Source organism: Centrocercus urophasianus, unplaced genomic scaffold (assembly GCF_019232065.1).
Source record: "Centrocercus urophasianus isolate 14NV4802_14NV808 unplaced genomic scaffold, USGS_Curo_1.0 seq_14, whole genome shotgun sequence".
Classification (NCBI taxonomy): domain Eukaryota; kingdom Metazoa; phylum Chordata; class Aves; order Galliformes; family Phasianidae; genus Centrocercus; species Centrocercus urophasianus.
Window position 1 is genome coordinate 43,686,893 of NW_024884586.1, and position 27,939 is coordinate 43,714,831.

The window sequence follows — 27,939 nt, forward strand, 5'->3', positions numbered from 1 at the left end:
GGATAAAGGTCAGGGAGAATGCAGCCAGCGCCTTAGCAGTACTTTATTGTGCACAGGTACATTTTCTCTGCATTAGTGTATCGGAGGCTCTTGAATCATGACATTCATGTAGCAAATTCTTCAACAATAATACCCTTTCACTTTTCACCACAATATATACAGTTAATGCTGACCTGTGGTAAAAGCAAGTTACAGCACTGCAGAGATGGATATATAAATTATACACAGAACTTGTACATGGGGAATTAATCAAATTGCATACTGTTTAATGGGAGAAAATTACAAGAAATATGGCTACAACTTAACTTATAATGGGAAATTCAAAATATACTTTTGGTATATAAAATCATGTACAATTAAAATTCCAGTGAAGTGCTTTTTTTTTCCTTTTTTTCTTTTTTTTTTTTTTTGCTTGAAACTACAATGTAGTGGAATAGATTATTGCATAACTTGCCTTGGCAACAGCTGTAGGCTGCCAAGAACCACAGAAACTGTCCTCAAATTAGCTATTGCCTTTCTCAAACCCTTCTTTATAACACCTCATTTCTGTCTTCTCCTTAAGTCAACATCTCTACACACCTCACTTTCTACTTCTATTCAGTCCTTCATTTTTTCTTTTAGACTGACCTGGGCAGACTTAAATTACACAGTATTACCCTTACCAGACTCTTACCTTTCTCAACTATTGCACTTTCATCCATGCAGACATACAAATCCTTTAAGCTGCTGCAAGTTCACTATTAATTGTTCTGTCCAGAACAGTGGTTATCAGGGGAACCTTTACATTAGTAGAGGTAACACTGGTGCTGTAGGCTGAATAATAAGAAAATATAACACCAAGTGAACTATCGTGTAGGGGCCTTGAAAAGTGTACTAATACTGTTGTTTGGTTAGTTTCTCTGGCTTGATTCTAAATGCAGATTTATACTAGATGCTAGACTATGTAAAGCTTTCGTTGGGGTTGCCTGAACTAGGATGTAAGTGCAAAAGCACGTTAACACTTCATCCCAGCCTTCGTAAAGCTTTGGTGAGTACTTACTGATGAATGGAATTGGTGAAGATCTTGTGTCCTAGAACCCAAAGAGTCGATGAGTAATGAGAGAACTCAACATTCACTGGTATTGAACAAAACATCCAAAATCCTGACATGGGACAGTTACTGTGGGGTTGGAGCAAACTGGACAGCTTATCTGCACTTCGCAAATGGCACCTCTGGACATTTAACACAAGAAAGCTCCTACCACACCGAACTTCAACTCAACACATCGCTGTAGACAACAGTTGGCGGAACACTGTAGGTATGGAGATACAGCTCTCCTCATCAGTGGCGGGTCACACAGAACAGGATTCATTTACAAACTGCAGATCTTGAAACTTTTGGATGCTGTCCATTTAACAAGAGAAAGCACCATTAAAACTAAGTATCATAGTTTTATTTCTCCGTGTGAAATGATCAAAAACAATGGCTCCAGTGTATGTTTTAAGTTTCCAGTTACCAGCAAGGTGTTGCACTGTTGTACAACTGAACTCAAGCAAGGGTTCTCTGTCTAGGTTTTATTCGTGGATATAACTGTAAAAACAGAATGAAAGTATTAGGCTTTGCATGGTTGACAGCAAATTAAATATAAAATCAATTAAGTTATAACTAAGGGGTACTGATGAGACCTAAGTGTTAAAAAGAAGAGTTTTAGGGGCATGAGGGCTTTTTTATTTGTTATTGAGCTACAGCAAGTTCTTTGGGGACTTCTGAAAAATTAAACCAGCAACATCAGGATGCCAAGGGCTGATTTATTTGTGCAAACAGGAGCAGATTGCTGCTCTGCAAATAACTTGGTTCTTTTAGTTGAAGATCCCACCCTAGGTTAGAAGATTCTTTTATGGAAATACAGGAGTTCCCTGTCAAGCCCCCAGAAGAGCTTATTTCGCACTCTCTGTCCACTTGGTGGCCTTCCATTCCTGGACTTTTGTGATAGCAGTGTTACATTTGCTGAGAGCTGCATAAATGACTTGCCTGAAGCTGCCACCTTCAAGGCTTTTTCCCATTTTTAAGTATAAATGTATGTTTATCTCGTGCCAGGTATTAAAAGCCTTCCTAAGTATCTTCCTGGGCCAAAACTTAGGCTGCCTAATAAAGCCACCACACTTCAGTTGCAGAGCATTGAGACGATGACCACAGATCCTACGTCAGGGACAAGTAAAACAATTAAAGGCAAGTGGTAATTCAGCACTTACCCCGAGAAGATTTTTAGGCACATAGCCTTCTTTATCATTGAGGCGGGCCCACCACCACTCCGTCTCGTTGTCATCCTTGCGTCTCAGAATAGTAATGGCATCGCCCTCGTGGAAGGACAGCTCATCGCTGTTCTGGGCCTCGTAATCCCACAGTGCATACACCACTCCTTTGTTCATCACTCCCAGCTTCTCCTGCACTCCTGTGAACAAGTTAGCGCAGTAGATGGCGATCTATTTTTCCCCGAGACTTCTGCTGTGGCTCAAACTTTAGTCTCCTTATTAACATTTCATACACCATTTTCAGCAATAGCAACTGCATAATCTTACTTCTATTCAAAGGAGGACAAAAACAGTTTGACAACTGTTTGAGCAAAGCAACTTTATAGAACTGGTGTGTTTCTCAAAGGCCTCGGTTCCGTACCAGAGCTTGCACACACTGCATACAGCACTGCTTGAAGCTTCTGAAAATCTGCACAGTGTCAGAGCCTGAATTAAGCTTATCTCCATCTCCGTAAATTACAGTTTTTTCTGCTCCATCAAGGTACTTTCCTTGCAAAATATGTCTTAGTAACTCAGCACATTCTCTAAGTTAATTATTCATAATGCATACACGTTTCTGAAGGTGATCTGCTAAAAATTTGTTGGAATATTTCTGTCAAGATACTTGACAACTCACTGGTACTGTGAAAATCTCCCTGTGGAAGCATTTCCTTGAAATTAAACCCAATTGTAGCGTCAGATGGAGTCTGCAAGTCAAGAAGGAAAGGACTACGAGCAACATAACAACCAAAGACTGCTCTGTTTTTACCATTTTGAAAGAACAGGTGCAGGGCAGCCTGGAGCCCAAGCAGATGTTTCCTCCAGGTCAGTGCCAGAAAAAGGACAAATTTTAGAAGAGAGAAAACAAGTTTGTAAAGAAGTGTCATAGCTCACCGTACAAGAACTGAGAACACTGGATATAACCTTCTTCCATCTCTTCACACTTGTCTGCAGCAGTTTCTATATCACTTATAGTTGAAGCAAAAATAGCTGCCCCAGATTCAACCAATAGTTTACAGAGATGAACACTATTGCAAGAAGCTGCACAATGCAAAGGTGTCCTGAAATAAAGCAAAAATGTAGAAATGAAAAAAAATAAATGCCAGGAATCCTAGCTATTTTGTCTTGCAATACAGATTGTCTGTTATTAAAGGAAGTTGTTCTTTGTGGGACACGCATGCACTGTTCAAAACAGGCCAAATGACTCTGAGTGGATTCCAGCATCGGCCTGACTCCAGTAAAGCCAAAACATAAAACAGATGTCATTTTATGTTGACTTGCATAGCTTGCAGTGCTGCTGGATATAAAACCAGTATTTTCCAATATTAGGAAATTTGAAAGGCAAGATAAGGTGGGGGACAAACTGCTAAGCCTCATGGCAAGGTTCCACATCTCCTCCAAACTCTTGACAGGTGCTACATCTACCTGCTAGGCTGCATTCTTCACAAAATCTGGGACTGGGTTATGTGAAAATGAAACTTCAATACATTTTTGTCATTCATTATTTAAAGTTTAATTACTTCAGCCTGTGAACAAGAAATTCACCTGTCCTTCTAAGTAAAAACAAAACGTACCATAATTTATAATGTGAACCTGCTTGCCCGTGGGGAACGGGCCTGTCAACAACGGAGCTCTGCATTGGAGTTTGTTACCATCTCAAAATTAGCAAGTCCTCATTTGCTGGGGACAAAGGAGAAGGAAATGGATCCCCAAGCAGGTCCCCACTAAATACTGAATTGGCATCAAAACAGCGTTCCTTCAGATGCTAAGTTAAAAAATCTTGCCACTTACCACCCATCACTATCTGCTGCATTTACATTTACTCCAAAATCAAGCAGGAACTTCACAATGTGGTGATGACCAGCACACACTGCATTATGCAAAGGTGTAATTCCTTCATCATTGGGCTTACTGGGATCATCAACCTATGGAAAACATGAAATAGTTCAGCACTTTTTTTTTTCTCTAGTATAGAAAGAAGTTCCATTTGTTTGGAAACTTACCTCATATATGATTCTTTGTACAAGATCAAATTCTCCCTCCAAAGAAGCATCTAGGAGAAGGGCCAATGGATTGAACTTCACTCTCAAACCGTGGCCTGTTCTTTCAGAGTTAGGTTTCTTCAGGTTGGTACGTTTGGTCTGAGTGGAAACGAAGGTTTAAAGGCATTATTTCAGGTTGCAGGAGTAGTGCAAACCACCCAGTTACTCCTTCACTAGAGAAGGAATCCCATCCTTCGATGGTCATAAGAATGATGCAAATGCTTCTATTATAAATCCTTTTAATAACAGAGTTGATATCTTACTATATCTTAGTAAAGATCAGAAAGCATGCCAACATAATCCAGCTACTCCTATTTAAAGCCATTGAGTACAAGCAACAAAGTACTCAAACCAATGGCTTTTGAGCACCACAATCCTAATGTGTATAATGTGAGCTGGATGTGTCTCTGGTGGATGGTTTGAATCACTGTCAAAGCTTAGATTAGAAAGCATGACACAATTAAGCACGAGGAAGGAAGTTTTCCCTCGAATTAACAAAGGTGTCAGCAGCAGGTCTGTACCAAACAGCTTTGCTGGGAGAAAAAAGTCTATGTAAAAAATATGTAAAAAAAGTCTAGTTTTATGTAACATTCAAGATGACATAACCAGAAGAAACATTCTCAAGATTGGAAACACATTTAAATGCGTTTTGAGAATAAACTGTGTACTTTACAAGTGTCTCTGCTACTTTTTGGAAAAAAAAAACTACTAATGAAAGCTTTGTGGAGCGCTTTAAGCCTGCAGAATCACCTGACTTGTTTTCTCCTATTAGTATGGGTATTTTACTTTAAAAAAAAAAAAAACAAACCTCTCACAGTATGAACAATATGTGTGTATGAACAACATGTGTTGCCAGCATATCCCATTCTTCCCGAAGTGTCTCGGCCCACACATCTCATGCAAAATGCACACAAAGCCCTGTGCACACTGCAGTCAAGTTATAAAAAGAATGTAAGCTCTTTGCAGAAGAACCTATGAAGCTCTAGGTGAATCGAGAAGCAGAGATGTGCCTTGAAATCAGTGTTGCAGTGAGTCATGTTAACAAGAAAGAATAAATTACAGTTTTTCTCCCTACCTTCAATTCTCCATCTGCTGTAAACTTTGCTAACAACAAAGTCAACTAGTATTTAAAAGATTTTGGTGCAGCTGGAGGAGGAACTTTGAAAGCAATTCAAATAGAGACAATCCATTAGAAAAAGATTCCTGCTAAAACAAGTCATCTGTGTTGCTGTTAGATTTGTTAGATTTTAGAGCCCTAGTCCCTACTGAGAGAGGAAAAGGAACACACTTCTCCCAGAATAGCTGTTTCAGCTTGTATGCTAATTAAGAATTTCCACTGCAGCAGCTTTCCCATTGGTTCATACAGTTATCTTTGCAGCCCTGGGGAGATTAAAAAATATCTTTAATGGTGCTTCATCTACCAGCATTAGCTCTATGACAGGTATATCCCACAATAAGTTATCGCCTAAATTGCACACACAGCCCCACACTGTGCATTTATTTTCCATATTAAACAGGCAGACTCCTAAAGAACCTGTTCTATCAGAATACTATTTGGAGTACCTTTATTTGTTCTTATTTTACTTTCTTTACTAAATCACAAAACTTCAAGTGCAAGTATGCCAGTTAGTATAAGCTTAGCCTCTTCCAGTTATGCTTTAGCACACAGTTAATTCTGCAGTTGACAAATTTGTCCTTTTTTTAGTTACTTACTGGAGGAAGTGGAGGAGGAAGAGCAGGTTGCAAAGGAGCTTCCTCTTCTGCTGGAGAGCTGACCTCAGGCGTGGGACTGGACGACTCTTCGGTAGAAGGAACTATAGCAACGTTGTTGTTGTTATCTTCAGTTGTCTCGGATGTTTGATTTGTAGTTTCAGTGCTTATCAGTTCCTCAGTTGCAGGGGAAGGTAATTCATTATCATTGGCATCTGATGAAGGGGGTGGCTCATCAGGAAGGGGAACTGTAGGTTGCACAGAAATAGGTTCCTCGATATTGCCATTGGTACTAGCGTTACCATTATCAACATCTGCTAAGATACCTATGAAGTCCTGGGGATTGCCTGGCTGGTAAAAAGGGGCGCTTTCTATTCCTCCAGCAAGAGTATTAAAGCGTTGATACAATAATTTTTGTATATTTGGTCCACTTGGGCCTTCTGGTTCAGTGATAGAACTACGCTTCTTTAACGGCCTAGGAGCGTTGGCCAATTTTCTTCGCAGAGCTTCAAGGTCAGCATCGCTTTGATATCGCAGGGGTGAATGCACAATGGGAGTGAGCTTAGTAGGACTGAGAGGGCGAGGAATGTTTTCCACATTGCTATTTTCACTGGGTGGTGGAGCATTTTCCAGCTCTTGGTCTTTTTCAGAGACGTCAGTCTGAGGCTGAGATTGTGGCTGTGAAGAGGTCTGGGCGGGCAAAGAGCCGTGAAGGAACGGCAGTGGTGAGGGAGAAGTTGAACCAGATTGTAAGACAGGTTTTCCATAAACTGAAAAGAAAAAAAAGAGAAAAAAAAGATGATGGAATACAATGAAGAAATATTTTCAAATTAGATAATGAAATATTTGCAAATACACTGTATGGTTTTGTTGCTATTTGTTTGACATCAGAACAGAAAAAAAATTACACTGAATCTACCAAAATGAAAACAAATAGTCAGCTGCTAGTGATGGCAATCACCAACTCTCTAGATGTGATTTTTTCAACTAATCTATAAAAAACCAGAATATCCAGACATATTGTTCTAATGGTATTCTGTTTTTAAATAAAAGGTGACTCAACGTATGCTTGTCACCCCGAAAATAAAAGGCATTTTTTTGTTGCCATACTGCATACAAAAATAACTTTTCTCATAAATTTAAGAGGTTTCGCAAACAAGATGCGATTTATACAGGTATGTAAACTAAGCTCAATAAACACATTTCAATTGCTTACTGCAAAGGTAAAAAGCAAAGCGACAGATATTGTACCTGCTTTTACTGACTTATTTAAGGTGTTATATACAGCTTGTTGATAATTCTTTGGTGGCGTTGCTTGCTGAAGATACATTGAGTAGATGGAACTGGAGTTCACCGTCTGTGGCCCTTTTCTGGGAGACTGAGGTCTTGATCCTTTATCAGCTAGAAAAGGTCTGATAGCCACAGTTAAAGGGAGTTCTGGCCTGCCATCTCCTCCTGGAAACAAGGGGGGTCCAGAGGGTTGGTACGTAGGGCTAGGAGGTACAGAAATTCTCTGCTGGATTTGTTGTGAGGAACTGGGTTGATGAACGCTGCTTGGCGGCAGAAGCGGAACAGGTCTTTGTCGATTTGCTATACTAGTTCCAGGTCTGGGCAGACTGCCGTCCTTCCTTCTTTCTAGAGAATTTGTAGAACCTGTTCCTAAGGGAACTGGGCTTGGATAGGTCCCATAGTTTTGAGGCAACTGCTTGCTTACACCGGGAATTGTTGGTGGTGGTACTTTCCCCAAGTCAAGACCCTATATAAAACAATAAAACACTATGTACCACTTAATTACATAAAACACTCGTGAGCAAGAATACTCCTCTTTCAACAGAACAGACTAATAATCTTGCGTGGCAGCATACAAGTACTGTGTTCCTTAATATGAAAAATTCTAGTTGAATTTATCACAAGACCTTACTGTTTAAAAGCATCTTCAGTTATAATAAATTAAGTGGAATCCAGAACCATCTGAATACTTTCAAAGCCTAAATGACCAGCTCTAGCTTCTAGATATCAGTACCTATTTGATAATAAGCTTTATAATGTATAGTGTGATAATATTGACAGTTTAACAAAACAATGTAAAGGCAAGGTCTATATTTTTTAAAGAATACAGTGTTAAAATTTCATGAAGTTCATTAAAATTCACATTAAAACTAGAACAACGGTGCAGACAGTCAACATCAGCTGAAGGATGGATTTAATGGTTTTTGTTGTAAGAAGTATTTTTACTAGAAAAAGACCATGTTGAAGAAGTGGTAATCTACACCAAGGAATAACAGCAACAAAATATTTGAATTGGAAAAATAGGAATGTGGGGAAGATTAGGACAAGCAAAGGGGGAGAAAAGAGAAGACCGGATATGGGAGAGAACAGGAAGGAACACAAACTGCTAAACTGGAAAAAAAAAACCAACCCCAAACGCAAAACAGAACATGAATTGTAAATGTAGTAGAATGGAAAAGTAGAAATAGAAAGGTAATTCATTTGTAATGTTTTAAGTAATTATCAGAAGGGAAATGTGTGGATATGTGAAGCAAGTTCAGCTATAAAAGCCAAAGATTCATGATTTTAGCAAAACAGATCTATAAATACACCACAGAGGAAACTCACCAGCTTATCAGTACTTCCTAATGCTGAAGCTGGCAAAGGTTGACTGGATATTGTTCCTTGTTTTAAAGCAGTATCCATGCTCGATTCTTTCCAGTCTGTGTTGGAGATCTGAGGGGGTTTTACCACAGGGGCTGAGCTCTGCTTAAGTAGGGGCCAGTTTCCATCGTTAGCTTGAAAACAGACAGAAATATTAGATTTAAAATACAACCATTGTAAAGAAGCAAAGCAACATCTAAAACTGAGCAAGTTAGATTACGATAGGATTAATTTGATTCTAGAAATCAGATAAATTGTTATGTTCGATTCAGAAATCAATACTGAAAGCCCAGTTCCTCTACTTAACACGATGTGTGTTACCCTTTGGCACACAAATTGTAACAACAATTCTACAGAAAAAAAAGACAGTTTAATTTTTTGTGTCAGTATTGCACATTCATTCTACTATTAAAAGGCAAACTCAGCTTAGAAAAAAAAGTCCTCACAAAAACACTTCAACATATTTATTTTGGTACCAACCAGAAACACTGTTGAATTACTCCACATGTTGAATCTATGTAAGCTCTGTGTGGATTTATTCCAAATGTAAACTATTGTTACTGGATTCATTGATTCATAACAGGAAACAAAAGCTCATCTCAAGAATGTGGCTGAACAAAGCCATACGTTCCTCTGCTGGAAGTGACTGTTAACTTACCTTTTGTTTTTCTCCTCTACACGCTCACCTGATCAGCACTGCCTCAGAGACTTAATTTTAAAAGAAATGTTTAAATTAATCTGATTAATCTGATAAGAAGTCACAGTGCCAAGATACAAGTCATGGGCTTTCATCTTCAACGCATGAAAAAAAATCACACTTAGCTGTATGTAAACTGAGGCAACAGATCCTTAATGAATCCTCGATGCTTCGATATGTTACTTCATTAACTGGAGTGGACTGCCTGCTTTCTGTTCCCAAGCAAGTGAGCTTCAATCATCTCACAATTAGATCTGTTTTACAGTAACTACACAGATCCTTGGTTAGATTCCAAGGCTTTGATCTGCCTCTGAAAGATTAAGCTTCGTATTTCTCTGAGGAGATTGAGATCACTTCTCCTTCCCTATTCCCTAATTCCCTGCAATTATCTCAATAAAGCACTTTGTATAACAATCTGTCACACATAACTAACTTCACCAGCAGATGACAACTAAGGTGAGGGGAGAGTTACTGAGATTTCTGGACCCCATAGTAAGACAAGGCCAAATAAAAACCTGGTATTTAACGACAACATTTCCTGTTTATTTTCAGTTTTAATTACTTAGAAAACAGAATCAGCAAGACTATTTCTAGGATTCCATGCCATTCTCTGTTTAGTATAGATAGCAGTCTAAGCATAAGATGCGAAGAAATATCCTAATTTCACTGAATATAGCTTTGGCACACTATTTTCTACACAGGAGCCTTATCCTCTTTATTGAGCATCGCATTTCTTCCCCCGACTGAAATGACAAGCTGAAGATTTCCGGCCAACTGCTACCCAGTTTTTCACTGTATGAATGTAAATTCATTCTATGAGCTCACACAAGGTGCGTACAGACTGTTCCAACATACAGACTGTGTACAGATGTTCCAGTCATATCGTTTACTTTTAAATGAAAAAAAAAAATTAAAATTATACCTTTGCATATGAGCTACCCTACTGTTTTTTAACCATTCACAATTCCAAGGAATGGTCTGCACATATATAGTAAGGCAATAACCTTTCAAATTAAGATCAATTATGTTTCAGTTACAAGAATTACTTTGGAGCAACATTATTTTTGTGGTTGGTCATTTAAATAGTATTAACATTGACAATATAGTATATAATCCACAAATCACCATTCCAAGTTGCAAACTGTCAGGAAGTGATGCAGTGCAGTATCCAGGAACACAACCTGTTGGGTTCTTTAGTTTCTTGTTGTTGTTTCTTTGTTTTATACCACCCATCTGGTTATCAAGAGCCAGACCAAAAGATAAGCCTGTCTAAACCCTTTTACCCTGAATAATGGCAATTTTAAAAATTCTATCTTACTATACAAAACACTCCATAATTGTAGTAAGCATCCTTAGCCCTAAACTTAGCACTTAGAGAAACAACAGCAAAAATCCTCATGAATTTAATTATCTTACCCGCATATACAAGCTCATACTCTGCTAGAAAGACAGTTACACAAAATACTTTTGTAATCCTTCTCTTTCCAGATAGGATCATCCCTGAATTCTGAAGTAACAGACTGTAAATAAATTCAGACTCACTCTCCTCTGACTTCTCTCTTTTGTTCTTACATATATGAACATCTGAATGTAACTGTTCCCATCTTCACATCCTTCACATTACAATCTGCCAGACTTGCAATTAGCATGCATTTCCTATGAGTGCTCTTTCAGAAACTCCCACAACTCCAGCTTGATCTCACGCACTTTACCAAGCTGCTGTTGCAATTTCCAGTTGCAGTGCACTGTGCCAGAGGTTGTGATAGGTGCTCAAGAGGCAACCAAACAGCAACTGCCTTCTGGCCTTGGTTTGGCTGAGCTGCTCCCAGACACACTTAGCCACCTGATGGCAACACCCTTTTGCAAGTCCTAACGAGTTCCTGCTCTTAGCTCTCTGGTAGCCATTTCAACCAACAGGTTTCATTTTATCTTCCAAAGGCATCCTGTTGTCTACCTGCTTTTAAGACTACCTAGCACCCAGTGCATTTCAACTCCCACCAAACACTTTTCTATTTACATAAGTAAGTCAGTGGCACACATACACACAACAGTCCTTGTGTACTTTCTCCGACTTCACCTAAAAATTATTGTAGGTCCAGTTCCGTTATACTTACTCCAGCAAGTGAAGTGTAAACCAAGTAATAGCATTTTCATCCTATTGAAGACAGCAAGATTCTTGCTACTGACTTGGAGAAGCTGAGCTTTTATCCCATCTCCGGGGCCGGTGCAACACAGAAACTTTGCATAGAATAGGTGAAGTTAAACATGTATGTGTTATATCTATCTAATCTGAGACACAGTAAAACATGCTTTGCTGATTTATTGCCACAATTTTTCTCTCCATTTTTTCCCCAAGTTTTTTTCAGTGAAGAAAACTCATCTCTAGTATACTACTGCAGTACTGTAAGAATGAATTTGCTGCAAATCCCTTTCCTTCAATGGTGAAAAGCAACATCTAAACAATTTTACACTTCAACAGCATCGACTGCATAGCACAACACAGGTTCTTAAGATGCTGGTTAATACGCATCTGTATGCAAGAGCTCAGATGACCATATTAAAAACGGAATTCTTAGCTAGCCAAAGATCTTCTACGGACTCACAGTGCTGGGTGTCAAAGACAGTAGGTGCCAGACGGATGACATTGTGAACGGCAGACTGAAGAGAAGTGGGAGATGACAGAATAGGATCCGCTATTATGTCTAAATCAGAAACCTTCCAGGTGTCTGGAGATTTTTTCACACACCCCCAGTCTGTTTCTACTGGACACACCAAGGCAGATCCAGTTACACAGAAAAAGAAAGAAAAAAAAAAGTGGTGGAGAAATTATAACAATGACAATGGAGAAATCAGAACAGGAGCACTGAGACAATGACAAATAAAAGCATGACAGCTGGAAAAAAATATCTCACTTTTCTTCTTGGGAGAGTATATAATTCTCCTTACATAAATCTACCACAGGACATTCTTCAAGTATACTCAGAATAATAAGCACAAAGTCAGTCCTAAGGTAGAATAATTACTTTTACAAAAATCAAAGAATTCTCATTCACAGATTATCATAACCTAGTGAATTTAGTCTGCAAGTAGGAATATGTATCTTGCAAAGCTAATATTTTTAAAGAGGTGAACTATTTGTTGTTGGTGAGCTAAAGTTATGAACTGTTCCTTCTATTTATAGGAGAAGAATCCACACGTCCAAACTCCACACAGCTGCAATTCTGCCCTTTTAGTCTCACAATGAAATACTTCCATATCATTAAGATTTTTCCATAAAATTGCAAAGATTAGATTTCTATCAAACTGAGGATATCTTCAGATCACTAACATCAATAGAAAACACGCTTTTGCTGGAGGTTCAGGTCTTCCTCCCTGTTTGGAATCATGCTGCAAACTTTGCTGGAGTGCCCAGTTTTAAGTACTGGAATGCGTGTGAGCATTTCAAAAGCTCTGCTACAGAGGTCATCCCTTACCTTATTTTCAGATCTCTCCTAAGAGATCATGAAAATCAAGTCTTGAGGTTAAGATTGATAGGATCATGAATGTTTACTTGTATTATGCATGTTTATTTTCATACATAAATCAATGAATTGGATAAACCAGTAATTGTATTTATTTGTATTAAGTAAATGAAGCTAGCCACTTCTTAAGAAGTGTGATTTTGTTAAGATGTGACCACACAAGCATGCTTTACAAAAATGAAATCTTAAGGCAAAAATGTCACGATCTGCTTTTGTCAGCTTAACATAAAACAAAAAGTGTTCTCTACTTTACAAAATAAATAGGTTATTTATGGGGGACATGGGAAGCAATTTCGGATATCAGTTATGCCTCTGGAGGGACAGCTCTGTTACTAATGAAAACAGATACAAATAAACAGAATCAATACTAACATTATTCCATGTCAGAAATGCTTCAGTAAGCGCAAATTCTCCTATCTCAGTTGGAACAAATACCTCACGTAGCCTTATTACATTTTCCTATTTGGTCTCCTTCTGAGAACTAATATTATTTCTACTTGTTCAGTAGCTTTGGTTTACTTGATAAAAAACAACATACCATAAAGAGTTGTTTATAATATTGTTTGCCACAAAGTTATTTCATTACTATAATCAAAGACACAAAAATGTATTAAAGACAGAGCAGTTAATTCACAGAATATGTAAAGGAACATGCACTCCTTTTATTGGTGTGTGTACCACAAAGTAAAACTGCAAAGAAAATACCCTCCTTCTCCTTAGGAAAATTAATGAGCAGAATAAAAATGGCTCATATCAAATGAGCAGTGCCCAGTCCAGAGAAAAGTACCGACGACATATGATTCTACTTTTACTGCTATAGAGATTGTCCCAAAACAGAATCTTCCTTATTACTCCTTTCCAAACAATGTATATTAATATATTAATACTTAATATATTTATTTACTTTATGTACTTTATTTACTTTATGCATTTTATATTTATCATATTTTTTATATTTAAAAAAATATTTTACATACTTATATTAACACTTACCAGATTTTGATCTTCCATGTGTTGCACTAGAAGCAATGGTGAGAGTCTGTGGTTTGACTGGATCTACTGGCACAGCATAAGTGCCAGCACTTGGAACTTGGATGTAGGGTCCCACTGCTGCCACCCTTCCTGAAGCACTCAGAGATGACTGGGGTGATGAAGTTCCATTAATACGATTCAACTAAAAGTCAGAGAAATTGAAACGTGAACTTCCATTTAATTTAGGCATTCATCCATGAACTGGAGGTCTACATTTAATTAAATACAACCATGCACTGGAGCTAATTCACTTTAAATAAATTGCTATACTTAATGCTTCTAATCAAAAATGGAACTAGAAAACCAAATTTTATTTCCTAAAACCAACTCCTCAAAAATTAAATTTCTCAGTAGTTGACATGAGGAAAACTGTTACTGTATAACGTTTCTTTACATTCTGCCTTCTTGGGCAAATTGATCTTTTTTTTTTTTAATTATTATTATTTTCTTTTTTAAGTCAACATCTGCAGCTGGGAATACATATGGAAATCCAGAAGTGATCTCTAGAGGAATGGTCTACTTTGCAACTGATTTCTAGTCAAAGTCTCAGACAAATATTAGGACTAATGTTATCAGACCAGTCACATTTTTTTGTAAGTTTTCTGCTCCATGGCAAACAAATGAAGGACAACCCACCTTCTTATCCTGTTATGCTTTGAAGTACAGCCCAAAATCATGCTTTCTTTTCTACAGATCTAAGCTACTATAAATTTTAATACAGTATGGTCTGTCACATAAGGAAAAATAAGGTACATTCTGTCCAACAGTTTTCTCGTATCTGTGGAAAACCTTAAAATAGTTTTAAAATGATTGCTACTTAGCTGGGAAAAAGTGACATGCTATGTAGTCTATGTAGTTTTAATAGGCTGCTGATAAACTAAAGTGTGGCCCTTTTAATAGTTTATCTTACAGGAATGTTTTCTTTTTGACGTGCCTCAACTTTTTTCTTGTATAGTCGTTCACGCAGCTCGTTGATTCGCTTGTCCATCATTGCCACTTCCATGTTACGTTTGTTTAAGAGTTCTTTCTGCTGCTGGAGCTTGGAGTTCTGCTCCTGATTAAGCCTGTTCCTAATCTAAACAAATAAACAAACAAATAAATACAGACACACTTTTAGGAAAGTTATTTAATTTTGTCTGTTACCTAGTTTGTTTTGCCACAGTGGCAAACTGAATATCACTGAAATGTTAAGTGGGATAAAACTTTTGACAGTAATTATGCTATTGATTCAATTTCCAGTTCCAGATGAAATTTGGATGAGTGGATAGGAAGTTAACTGAACTGCAAGGACTAGATGCAGATTTTCCTCTCTCTGTGGAAATTAAACTGAATCCTCCAAAGCAGGTTTCCAGCAAATTAGGGGATGAATTACCTTTATAGTTTACCTTACAGTTTAAATCAACCATGACATCAACCATGACATCCTTTATAATAATTTTATTTGCATTCCCATTGGCATTTTTTCATGCCTTCAATGGCAATCATTCCATATTAAAAAATAAATAAATCCTGAGGCAAGTTTAAGTCTTGATAAACGTGTCTGGGATCATTATGAAGCACAAGTAAGAAATCTTAATCAATTGAGCATCTTTGCATTTAGAAATACATGGAAAGCAGATACACCTTTTATAAACTGAAGGAGGAAAAAAGGACCTATATTCCTAATTTCTGAAAATGTGAGACAGATTATCTGGTATGTTATGTTTGCTCATGTAAAGAAATGGTTAGACTTATCTTGAAATTTAAGTTATTTCTTAATGCTAAATATATATTAGATCTGTTTCCATGTCACAGTAGAGTATGTGAATAAATTTTAAATCTCCAGTGCTGATATGTTGGCACATTAATTATTCTGCAAACTTTCTACCAAAAAATAACAAAACTTCAATGTGAATGAATATTTAATTACTGACGTGAAAACTACACTGGAGATGAACCAGTGTTTTTTGAGAAAGATGTATGACAGCAGCACAGTGTATACTGGAATACTGTGCAACTACAGTGTACTACAGTGTAGCAAGTGAACACAGTGCAGCCTGTATTTTTGATGATTTTGTTAAAATGTTAGTTCATGTTAATTTCTGATATAGCCATGACCTTACACATTAATAACATCCCAACACACCAGTTTTATGAGACTGCAGTACCAAATGCCTATCCATAATGGCAGTAACATGACTTTTCTTAATCTACATCTGTCATTTTAATCGTGTCTCTGTGTTACTTACCTGTAGCTCTTGATATAATTTTTTTAATTCCACTGCTGCAGGTCCTGTTACTTGTCCATTGTAAGACTGAAACCCATTCAGTTTCCCTTTCCTTAAGTCTTCCAGTTGCTGGGTAAGTTGATCCACTTTCAATACTGCAGCCTGTAGCTCCTGCTGCTTTTCCTGGAACATGGCACTTATATGCTCAATTTCAGTTGCTAAAATGAATGAGACAATAATAAAAAACAAGTAGAGGGGAGTATTAATTTATAATTCTCTTAAGTATTGGGCAAGTACAACACGCTAGTTTTAAACACAGTATAAACATTTAAAAACTTACAATGTGTTGGAAATTTGTTGATGTTTATAATAGCTACTGATCACTTAGTCTGATCACTTGTTCTGAACAGGAATTTACACCAAGTATACATTTTCTAGAAGCATGGCACCCTCTCTATGACAAATAAACATCCCATCTGAAATCCTGTTAGCATACACACCGTTACACCAGGTATACACTGAACAGACAATGAAATAAATAAAAACACTTAGAAATTCTGCATACACAGATTGCCATTCATGATCTTGCTATAGTCCACTTGTCCTCTCATGGCACGGATTTTTTTCAACTTTGTCTCCTGGGTTTCAACGCGTTCTTTCAGTTTTTGAAGCTTTTCACTCTCTGACACAGACTGCTGCTGACGACGCTCTTGCTGCTTCAGATAACGTAAACGTTGTTCCTAACAGAAGAAGATTTTAGACAAAAAGTACTTATCACCCTTTTATACATTAAAAAAAAATGGTCTTAGTAAAACCCACCACTATGATTGGTGTTTTTTTGTGTGTGTTTGCTTATTGTTATTTGTTTCTTGCTTTCCAGAAATCAGAAAAAGTTATATCTACTGAAAACATACGTCGGTCTTCCTGAGGAAAAAAATCCTCTCAACTCTTGTTTTAAAGCACAGAAATGCACAAGTTTTTAGACCAAATATACATATTTACATATTTACCAAATTTACATATACATGCAAAAGAAGCCCTGGCCTGAACCATCAGACACAACCATCTGTCCTCTGGCATTTGGTTTTGGCTGCTATTAACCCTTTTCCTGCTGTAGCAAAAGGAACTTTCCATAACTGTTATGAAGCTTCACAAAATGTGAAATTTATGCTCTGTCTCTGAATGTGTTCAAGGCCAGGTTGGATGGGGCCCTGGGCAGCCTGGACTAGTATTAAACGAGGAGGCTGGTGGCCCTGCATATGGCAGGGGGTTGGAGATTCATGATCCTTGAGGTCCCTTCCAACCCTGGCCATTCTGTGAAAGTATACAAAATACACCCAACAGATGAGTCTAAACAAGCTGATCTACTGAAAGATAATGTTTCAGATCTAAATAACAGTCCTTTCATTGGTCACATAATGGAAATATTTCTGTTTCCTGTATTAGTTTCATTAAAAACAAGAACAACGGAATTGTTACATTGATTCCTTTCAAAAGATGCTGCATTGTACTCCAAGCATCCAAGGCACATGGCATTTTGTACTACCTGAACTACGTCAAAAACATTAAAGTCACTCCCCACTCCGAAAATCTACTCAGATTCTCACATCTCATAGATTCTGGAAACATAATAGATGAATATATATGAAATGGTATCTCACACCTGGTACTATACTAAGGTGAATGAGCTAGTAGAGATGAGCACAGTCAAGTGCAGTCTGCCAGAGATCACAAAACAGAAAGATGTAGAATCTAGCAATATTTTTACCAAGATACATAACTATTGGCTTGACACATTATCATTTGACATGCTATCATTTACAGTGAAATGTTTTTACATTGCCTAGCTAAAATTAACTTGGCAAAACAACAGATTTCTCAAGCTCCTTTAACTTATGTAAAATGAATTAGTGCATTTTCCATATCCAAGTAGACTTATGTTTGCTTATGTTTAAGTAAATTAGATTTGTTACAAGTCTCCATATTTTGTTTGCTGTTAATTACCTTAGCAACCAACATTTGCTGCTGGTTTTCAATCTGCTGTTGTTGTCGAGCAGCCATATCTTGAAGTTCAGAAAGAGTGAGCTCAACGCGTGGATTCCCAACCTGCAGACCAAAAAATGTTACGTCAATACATGCAATGTTCTGACACTAGAATTTTCCTCAACAGAGGAGGCTAATGCCTCATTCCAAGCTCTCAGAGGACTAAAAATGACAGATATCTATTAGGGAATAAGGAACCTCAGAGCAAAAAAAGCAGTAAGTAGAAAAGCAGAGGAAAGGGAACACTAAGAAACAAAGCACAGAAAAAGGTTCTCATCTTACATTTAACTTTCCTAAGATGATGTGTAAAATTGGCATTTGCTGATACTGCACGTACTGTAACAGACATGTAAGCAGGTATACTAAACAGAAATTGGAACCTGAATCTTCTTTCCTACCATTTTCAGTGTAAGTGCCTTGGCTGCTTTAACTGGTGGATAGCATTATTTACCTACAAGTACACATGAAAACATGTAGTTAAAGGCTGTCCTGAAGCACACATCAAAATTTCACAGAATCCCAGTATGGCTTGAGTTGGAAGGGACTTTAAAGATTATCTACTTCTGACTGCTCTGCCATGGGCAGGGACACCATCCTATAGACCAGGTTGCCCAAAGCCCCAGCCAGCCTGGCCTGCAATGCTTGCAGGGATCTCGCATCCACAGCTTCTCTGGGCAAAGCTGGAGTATTTAAGATAAGAAACTGTGAAAAACAGTTTGTGCAACGTGAAGTGAAGTGAAGGTGATTCACTTCCGATGCCTGAGCAGAGCCTGATTAAAGAGACAAGGCCCCAGCCTCAGATCCCCCAAGAAAGACTCTCTGTATGGCCTTAGTGTAAAGACATCAGGATGCGTTTTGCTGCTAATCTTAGTCTGACAGACCAAGAAGAATGGCTGTCCCAGACAAGAAGTCTTGCTGGGAGCTCAACAGGAGGATTTCAAATAAAGGTTATAAAATGGCAGGGCATGCTGTTCTGCTCTGGGATCAGTTAAATGTGTGCTAGAGATCTTCATGGTTTAAAAAAGGGAAAGAAATGCTTATAATCAATGACAGCAGTTTTGTTACTGAGGCAAGATTTAGAGAAAGCCCAAACTCACAGAGGAAAGAAAAAGTTACATGAAAATTTAACACTGGCAAATCTGAATTCTGGTGACAAAGAGATTATTTAAAAGCTTCATTTTAGGAACAAGAAGGACAGTAGGCAATTACATAAAAATGTATGAGGAATCTCTGATCTTTCTACATTGTAAACATTCAAGGCATTTTAGGGAAGGCCATAGATATTAATGGAGCCTTATCACCTTTTTGCATTTCAAAACTAATAATTTATTTGCAACAAATCAAAGTAGAGAGGCATTACTGACAATTATTTGAAGTCTACATAATGCAATGCCAGTGTGTGAGACCCTGTTATACGTTTTTAAAACTGATCACATTGCTAATGTTCACTGTTTCGCTGACAAACATAACTGATTTAAATCCATACATTAAATTATTCCAACCTCTTTTTTCACCATGCAATCACAAAAATGTACGGTGTAATAAGACAAATTACAGAAAGTGGCACTTGCAAATACCTGCTTTGCTACTCAGAATAAAAACAGTAATAAATTAAAAAGCCACAATCTTAAGAAATGAAGATTTTTTTCCTGAAAGAGAATTTCAGCCTTTGAAAAATTACATCCCAAAGTTGGAAAGTTCAAAAAAACTATCTTGAAGATAGTACACAGAATTTGGTCAGGTGATTGGATCATTGCAAAAAAACAGATTAGTGCATTGTAATAAATAATGCAGCACCTTCGCCAAGCTACAAGGCTATGCTATTAGAGAACTAAGTTAAAATTCCATGATTTCCTATCTTCATTATAGTCAATGCAATGTTAAAAAAGTAAAAAGAATTAAATGTTTTGGATATATTGAGAAATGAAACTCTTCAAGTGATTGCTTACAAAATGGAACACAGTCTAGAAGTTTTACAGACTGAGAGGAAAAAAAGGAAACAAAAATAGAACTCCAATTAGTATTTTCTATTTCAACACTGAGTGAATACAGCAGTTTAAAAAAAGACTGAACTCAGTAGTGCCTGTTTTTGTTGTTTTCTTCTACTACTAGCATTACTTACGAGAGAAGAATCTTTCACAACATTCTCTAAAGCCAAATAACATGCGTGCACTTGTGTTCACCACCTAATATATCAGAGAAATATTTCACTTTTAATTACAGACAGAAAGGCTTGAAATGGGTAAGAAAACAAGGAAATTTTTTCAAGTGCCATCCCTCAAACAAAACCACTTGAGAAACTAAAGTAGCATAGGAAAGCCAGACGCTGCTCCTAGGACGTATTCATGCTCTGCTGCATTCCTTTGGCATGGTCTTTCACCAAAAGAACATAAACCTCCAGTGGACTCCATACGTAAGTCTTAAATGGGGCTCAGAATGGGCTGAAGTCTACTGGATCACTGATTTTAAAAGAAACAGTGGAGAAAAAAAGGAAGCATTTTTCCATCACAAATATGGTTTCAAAAATAGTCTGATGCAAGTTGTGCCTATCTTTCTATCACTGGGAAAAGTATTCCCAGTGCTTCTTTCTTTTCTGCTTTGATTATCAGTTTGAGTTTACACTGAGAACTCATTCTATTTCTGCTTGCGTTAGTACTTTTCAGTACTGTCCAAGAAATAGATGCTCCTTCCTGCAAAGAAATCTTGTTTAAAAATATGTCCAGACTGAAGAAGTGGGACACCTGTGTAATGATCAAACATTTTTCAAGGAAAGAAAGCCATTTTACTGAGTAAAAATTACAGATTTCCTAAGTGAGATGTGTAACCCTCAGTGTACAATGACATTAAGGAATGGTTTGTAAAACCACCAGAAACAAAAACTAGCTTGATCTAAAAGCTCAGGATTGTTACTGCTTTAAAGAAGCATATCTGAAAGTCCATTTGACAATGCTTGAATAAAGTACTGCATCACTTTGTATTATGTAAAATAGAAGAAAAATTACAAGATGAATGTTAATACTAGCTTCTTAAAGAAGCTATGAACTGTAGGAAAATATTCTGTTTAGAAAATGGAATGTCTAAAACTAACTTTTATACAGAGCAAAGCATGAGAAACACTGATAATTAACCACTTACATGTAAATGTCCTATGAGAATCTTTTTATGTTTACCTCACTGAATACAACAACACTTGTTCTTTCCATTTTAAATAACTATACTACATCTAGTAAAGATAAGAATAAACATTTGAGGAAACAAAGTTTTAAACCTGTAGCTTCACTCTGAGTTTCTTCTTTTTCATCCACATGATAGTTAACAGATCAAGCAGAATTCCTCTTCAACATCAAGTCAGTTATTTTCAGAAAGACTGGAGCTGATTTCAGGTCTCCAAAAGAGGACAGCATCATTTTTGAAAAAGTATGAAAATGAGCGAATCTTTCTCTTGCAGAGATCTATTTGAATCAATTTGTTTTGAACATCTCATGTTAGTTGAGTCGGCTTCTAACAAGCTGTATGCAAACACTGCTGCTGCAAAGAGTCAGTCCCAGTCCTTTCTTCAGAGCCCCATATAATGCAAGGCAAAGGGATCAGTGTACTTTCTCAGTTCCTTAACAAGGTTGTTGGTTCCTCAGTTTCTTAAGTTTGCAGCGTTCATACCAGTCATTAACAATTTCATACATGAAGTGACTCACCTTTCATAACAAACATAAGCCTATTACATTTAAAGTCAGACCTCCTCCTTTTTCCTGCAGCAACAGGAACCTACCTCCCACAGAACTGCCTTCTAAAGGACGTACCAAACAGCCACTGCAAATATCTACTCCTACAGATTCCACAGATTCATTTGCTACGCGGTGATACATCAAAGGAGACAATTTTGCTGATTTGTAAATTTCTTTTCATTGATTCACAGAAGCACTTACACATAGAGATGAACACCTTAATAAAATCCTGTTGAGCAAACACTGCGTTATTAGGCACAGAGGTGTTATTACATATGTTTCAGACAAAAATGCAGTACACTTATATTCCATAATTTCTTAGGATCAACAGAAATCTCAAAAAAAATACTGTCTTTATTTTATTTAGCATGTCGCTTTAAAAAGTTACGATGAGAGAGAGAATTTGTAATGAACTGCAGTTTCAGCATCTGGCATTATCCTCCTCTACAAGCCAGTATGTTACCATTTGATGATTAATATTTTCGGGACAGGTGAGATGAATGGAACAGTAGTAATTAAATAGTTTGGAAGCCAGATTATAAGCAGCCTCAAAGCAAGTCATTCCTTAGATATTTAATTAAGAGGAAGAATCTCCTAATAATGAATTCTGCACATTAGCCTTGTCACTCTGAAAGCTCATTTTTTTGATCCTCCTTCCTTTATTTCTGTCCTCACACAATGCTGTTCTGTCTATCACCACAAACTCCTCAGTCTCTCTTTACTCAGTCTACATGCTTCTGAGCAAAGAGGAAAAGGTATGCTCCCTGGAAAGCCACAACAGTAAAAGAAAAATTGCATCTGAACTCAAATTAATTTCTTGACAATCAGAATGTATTTAGTCAGACATTCAAAGCATAAAGGCAGATCCCAAAAGTTTTTTTGTTTTTATTTCCATCCAAAGTTAATCTTCTAAGGGAAATCAAAAAGCTATGGGAACTGACCTTTCAAAAAATATTTTTTAGAAAGGTGATGTGGATGTGGTTTGATTTTGTGCACTTCTCTGTCTCGCTGCCTGAGCCATAAAAATACTTTGATTTTTTAAGTTTGCATTTATAAAAACAAAACTACTCTGAAAATAACATGAAAAAAAGTCCACCAAACCCATACCTGAGAATGCTGTGTTTTCAGAAAAACACAGAAAAAGCAAAACAACAAATACTCCAAAGCTTTACAGGCACCATACTGACTGGCAATCTCATGATTAGGTTTGGCAATGCCTAGCTACTCAAATAGCCAGCATAGAACATAATTCAACCAATTAACTGAAAAAGAAAACCCAATCAACACAAGCATTTATCAACCATTTCCTGCACACCGTCTCCACAGATCTTTCCCTAGGTTAGCAAGAACCACCATGTCATTATCTTCCCTTATCTTAAGGAGAGGAAAGGAATAGGTAAGTGTTCACACCCATCTCTCACACATCTCCCTTCCCAAAGCTCTGCACTACAGACTGTAGGTTCAAACCTCTCGAAACTGAACACAATCTACCTTCTCCAATGGATATTCTTGCACAATGAATCATGTGCAATGAACTTTATCACCTGCTTTCTAGCCTTCTTCCTGCAATGTACTTCTACTACCTCTGTTCTTATTCTGTACTCTACTACTACTGTTTTAGTATTCACGTCCATCTTTCTCCCCATTTTTAATGCTTCTCATGGTCAGAGATGATTCTGAGGTTAAATCACCAGTTGTCAAGATCCAACATAGCCCAGATAAAATGTCATCAGCCTGTACGCAGGGGGGTGAGGAAGTCTGCATCCTGGCTTCTGCCTTGGACCTCAGGATGGTGTGTGAAAGAAAACACTCTTTACCATGGCTGGGACAATATCAGCACATCAAAAGCCAGAGATAGCAGGGGAAAAAAAATAAAACAGAAAAAGCACAAGATCAGAACTGAATTAGAAGCAGCAAATCCTTTGGGGCCTTGATTTCAAGAATTTATTACCCATACGGGATTCACCACTGAGGCACACAACTTTGCCATGGTGAAAAGAAAGCACTACTCCCTAATAAGGGAAGACAACAAATTCTAAAGGTACTGCAAGTTGCTCCTGAGAAGACTTTAAATGCCTACATAGAAATGAAAATTAAAAACTCTCATTTATAACACATGAAAGATTCAGCTTTCCATAATCTACTTCATTTTCAGGTAGCTATTCCTACATAGGGCAATACCAATTCTAGTCCTACAGACTGGAAATTTATAGAGCTGCCAAACCAATGCAGTCGTGTGATAAAAACAGAACTGGCAGGTCTGAGACTTAGCAGGAAGTGGAATGTATTACATAAACGACCATTCCTTCAGAACACAGCAGACTGATACCTGTAAAATGAACAAATTGGTGTGCTCCCCAGCCAGTCAATTCCAGACTGGGATTGAAGACACTGAGAAATCTCAGCCTTCCCGAAGTAGGGAGCTCTCATCCCAGTAGCCCAGTAGCAGTAGCCCAGTCCTGCACCTTCCTTTCTGTTCTGCCTTTAAAGGAAAGGAAGAACTCCAGCTCTGTCTGCTCAGATACCAGGCTACCAAAGCCGGAAAGAAAGAAAATAATGGCCTCCTCTACATGCTGAATCTGTCAAAATATTTCTTAATTCTTCCATGCTAACTTCAACAGAAACAGCAGAAGCCCATCAGTCACACATAACTTCTTGTCCTAACCTTCATTCAAATTAACATAGCTAATTAGAGGATGCTTTCACTTGCTCAGTTAAATCTTTAGAGATTTCTGATAAGCATAGCCGTTGCATGCTACTGGTACCTGTCCTCAGAAGAACAGCAGGAACAACAGGAAGATATGGCAATTTATGGTAATAGTTCTGTATCCAGTACAGCTTGGAGGAAATGCATGTGTGTTTTCCATAAAGCTTAATTCTAGTGCAATGCGTAACACAGGCGACTTTAAGAACTTGTGTGAAAATTCATGCATAAATAGACAAATAAAGCATGCTTTTATTAAAGTAGGCTTTCTGCTGGTCTCAACATGGATGACATTATTTCCAGTTTAACGGCTTCAGCCACAGCTCCGCCTGGCATTTTTCTAATTGGGTCAGAAACATGCCGATAGCAGAAATCCATTTTAAAGAATCCAATGACAAGAGCATATGCCTTTTTAGCCTAATGGAAATGAACAAGCTAATTAAACCCAGGAAAGGCAACCAGAATATTGGGAATTAAAGAAAAATACAACCACCATGTGCTATCTCCTGATAATAAAATAATCTCGAAATTCATATCACAAAAGTCATCTCGTTACTTTACTTAGATTTTGTGACAAAACAGTAATTTTTTTTCAGCAAATGAACAAACTGTTTCTTAGAACTGATAAAAATTCTTCAACTACATCATTATTTGATGAAAAATCTCACATTATCTATATTTGATAAAACCTTAACCTCACACTTTAACCTAAAATACATTGTTAACAATTTCTCCAACTTGCTGATAGAAATAGGTCATTCTATTTAATATGGGTTTAAAGTCTGCTTAGCATGAGCCACAGACTCCAGATTTCTCATGTTTACTACTGTTTGCTCATATTTCTTAGAAATCTCCTAGGTGAGACTGTTCTCTATTCTGGACAGAACAGCTAAGAAAAGGCAGAACAGCAAAAAGGCTGAAAACAAAAGTTGACCGTAAATAGTTTTCATAAGGTCTTGTAACTTAACTATGACACTAAATTCATCTATCAAAATCTGATTTACTCAGAATTTCATTTCAGAGATAAGGAGTTACAAAACACAAATGGTCCATGTTCTGTTCAAGTGCTAATGAAATTCAAAGTCATTTAAACTCAAGCGTGAAAGCCATACAGTATTTAAATAGCATGCTCTAAAGTGTAAAACTTAGGAAAAGTAATTAATTACCTGTTTGCTATTTTCCCATGTAATTGTAAGAGAGCACATCTTTATTTTGCAGCATTGCCCGTCAGCAGTAAGCACGTGTGTTGCTTCAGCATGCTCCAACTCCATATTTCTGTTATTTCCTGTCCACACTAATTGTTTAACTGTTCAACATGAATAAGGCGAGTCAACTACTATACACATCTTAGGGGTTCCAGCATGGCTTTTTGCTTCGATGCAATCAATGGGAGGTAGGATATTTTTTAATCTTATTCCATATGAGATATATGTTTCCCCGATTCTTTATCAATATGAAAAACCGTCTCTCTGCATTCATCAACAGTCAGCTAACGGAAAAGGCTAGTGGATTTAGCCAGCAGTGAAAGACCTAATCAGTGCAAGATCAAGCCAGCTGTCAGCTACAATCAGCTTGATTCATTGCACTTTTCATATTCAATGGAAAATGTTGAGCAATACACATTTCTTTCAGTTCAACTGAAAAATGTAAGAATACAGGCAGCTTTGCTTTAAGAAGACAACAAAATATTTACTCGATTTCTATTTTAGTAGTACTACTGAGTGCAAAAACTGAACACCAGAAAGATCAGGAAAATCACTACTTCTTGTGTTTAATTTTACTGTGAAAAAGGACAGAAAATCATGCCAGATGAAATTTAACAGCGTCTTTATTAACGGAGACTGCCTAGAATAAGAAGGCAAACAGTGTAGTCAAAATAGATTTGACAGTCTCACGTAAATAACTCTCCTTGTGTTTGCTAAAATGCTCTTCCCTACACACTCTGGCTTTTTATTAAATCTTGCATGCAGAAAGATAAATATGTGAGCCAGCAATAAAGCTAAAGCATGTGCATAATAGCATACATCAAGAAGCTGCACATCAGAGAAGTCTGCAGAAAGACAAAATGTAGACTTAAGGAAAGAAATACTACACCCCCATTACCAATTGCTAATGTCTCTAAAAATTATAACTTCCAAAAAAGGAAAACATAAAAAACTGTAATTTACCTTATAAAAGTCAGGAATGGTATGCAAGTTCACTCTCTCTTCATTCTTTCAAGAAAAGAATTCAAGTATGATTCAGTGCACTTACACAAGAGATCCAGCCAAATGGATCTCCATAAGGACACTGAAGAACTGTACGTCAAAGCAAGATGTTGTGAATATTCCAGCTGCACAAAGAGCAAGCTTATTTTTAGCAAGAAAGGAAAGGTATGAGCTATAGAGTAGAATCATCCAGTAAGAATAAGAGAAGAAAAACAAGTTGAACTCCCTTGCTCCTAAATTAGCCACAGGGACTTTCATTTTCTGCACTTTGATGTGAGGAAGACTGCAGGGGGAACAAACCTAACTACAATTGGATCGCGAGGCCGTTGCAGAGACAGAGGAATGGAATAATTCTCTTGCTTGGGAAATCCATATGGGTGGGAAGTAGGTGTATTACGTGTCCAAAAGGCTTGATGGACAGGAAACTAAATGAATCCGTAAATGAACATTTAAAGGTGTGTCAGAGAAAGGAGGCCAGAGTTCCACTGCATACACACAAATTGCACTCGTACACATGCACACAACAAAAAGCCATCACATACAAAGACTGTGGAAAACACCATCTGCAGATAACACGTCTAATGAAAGAGACAAAAGAAGTGAAATCTGTTTGGAGATGGAGGGACAAGCTAAACTCTAAAGTTTTAACAGCTAAAGCTCTTAGAGCTCTTTGCTGGCACAGTGACTTTCATAACCTGTCTTCTGTAAGGAACTACAGAAATAAAGGAGAGGACAAGTCCCATTTTCCTTACAATAACTTATTATCAAGTTATTTAGTTTAACTAAAAATTACACAAATGTGACTTCAAAAAATACAACCATTTAAAAAGACATTAAAATTTGAATTGTCAGCGTAAAGACTGGGAAAGAACAGCAATACTTGATGAGCAGAACTATCTTTTGGTGCCCAGGAGAGCAGCAGAACTACAAAAGCCAGTGAACACTACCAATCCCCAATACTAGAGAAAAGAAGGGGAACAAAGAGTTGAATGGAATTTAGATGGATGAGGAGATAACAGACAAACAAGAAAAGGTAATATGAATACATACATACACACAGAAAAAAAAGTAAATAAAAAGTACTTATGAGCATCTCAGATATCTGTAGACCTCTAGGTAGACTTCTTGGTA

At 37.3% G+C, this 27,939-nt stretch overlaps 1 protein-coding gene across 5 annotated transcripts in view; it reads right to left on the minus strand.

Annotated features, from left to right (window-relative positions):
• Window positions 1-27: 27 nt before the first annotated feature.
• The window catches only part of PPP1R13B (protein phosphatase 1 regulatory subunit 13B), a 62,201-nt gene continuing 34,289 nt past the window's right edge, over window positions 28-27,939 (minus strand). For 2 of the 5 annotated variants that reach the window (XM_042814970.1, XM_042814968.1), the window contains exons 5-18: window positions 18,137-18,238; window positions 16,698-16,872; window positions 16,154-16,350; window positions 14,836-15,000; window positions 13,887-14,067; window positions 11,976-12,134; window positions 8,640-8,809; window positions 7,275-7,779; window positions 6,027-6,793; window positions 4,275-4,412; window positions 4,063-4,196; window positions 3,166-3,332; window positions 2,233-2,432; window positions 28-1,570 (exon numbers count right to left, since the gene is read on the minus strand). In XM_042814970.1, the coding sequence (XP_042670904.1) occupies window positions 1,529-1,570; window positions 2,233-2,432; window positions 3,166-3,332; window positions 4,063-4,196; window positions 4,275-4,412; window positions 6,027-6,793; window positions 7,275-7,779; window positions 8,640-8,809; window positions 11,976-12,134; window positions 13,887-14,067; window positions 14,836-15,000; window positions 16,154-16,350; window positions 16,698-16,872; window positions 18,137-18,238 (3,102 nt within the window). In that variant the 3' untranslated portion in view covers window positions 28-1,528. The remainder of the gene's footprint in view (window positions 1,571-2,232; window positions 2,433-3,165; window positions 3,333-4,062; window positions 4,197-4,274; window positions 4,413-6,026; window positions 6,794-7,274; window positions 7,780-8,639; window positions 8,810-11,975; window positions 12,135-13,886; window positions 14,068-14,835; window positions 15,001-16,153; window positions 16,351-16,697; window positions 16,873-18,136; window positions 18,239-27,939) is intronic. The other 3 variants (XM_042814969.1, XM_042814972.1, XM_042814971.1) reach the window with 3 other exon arrangements.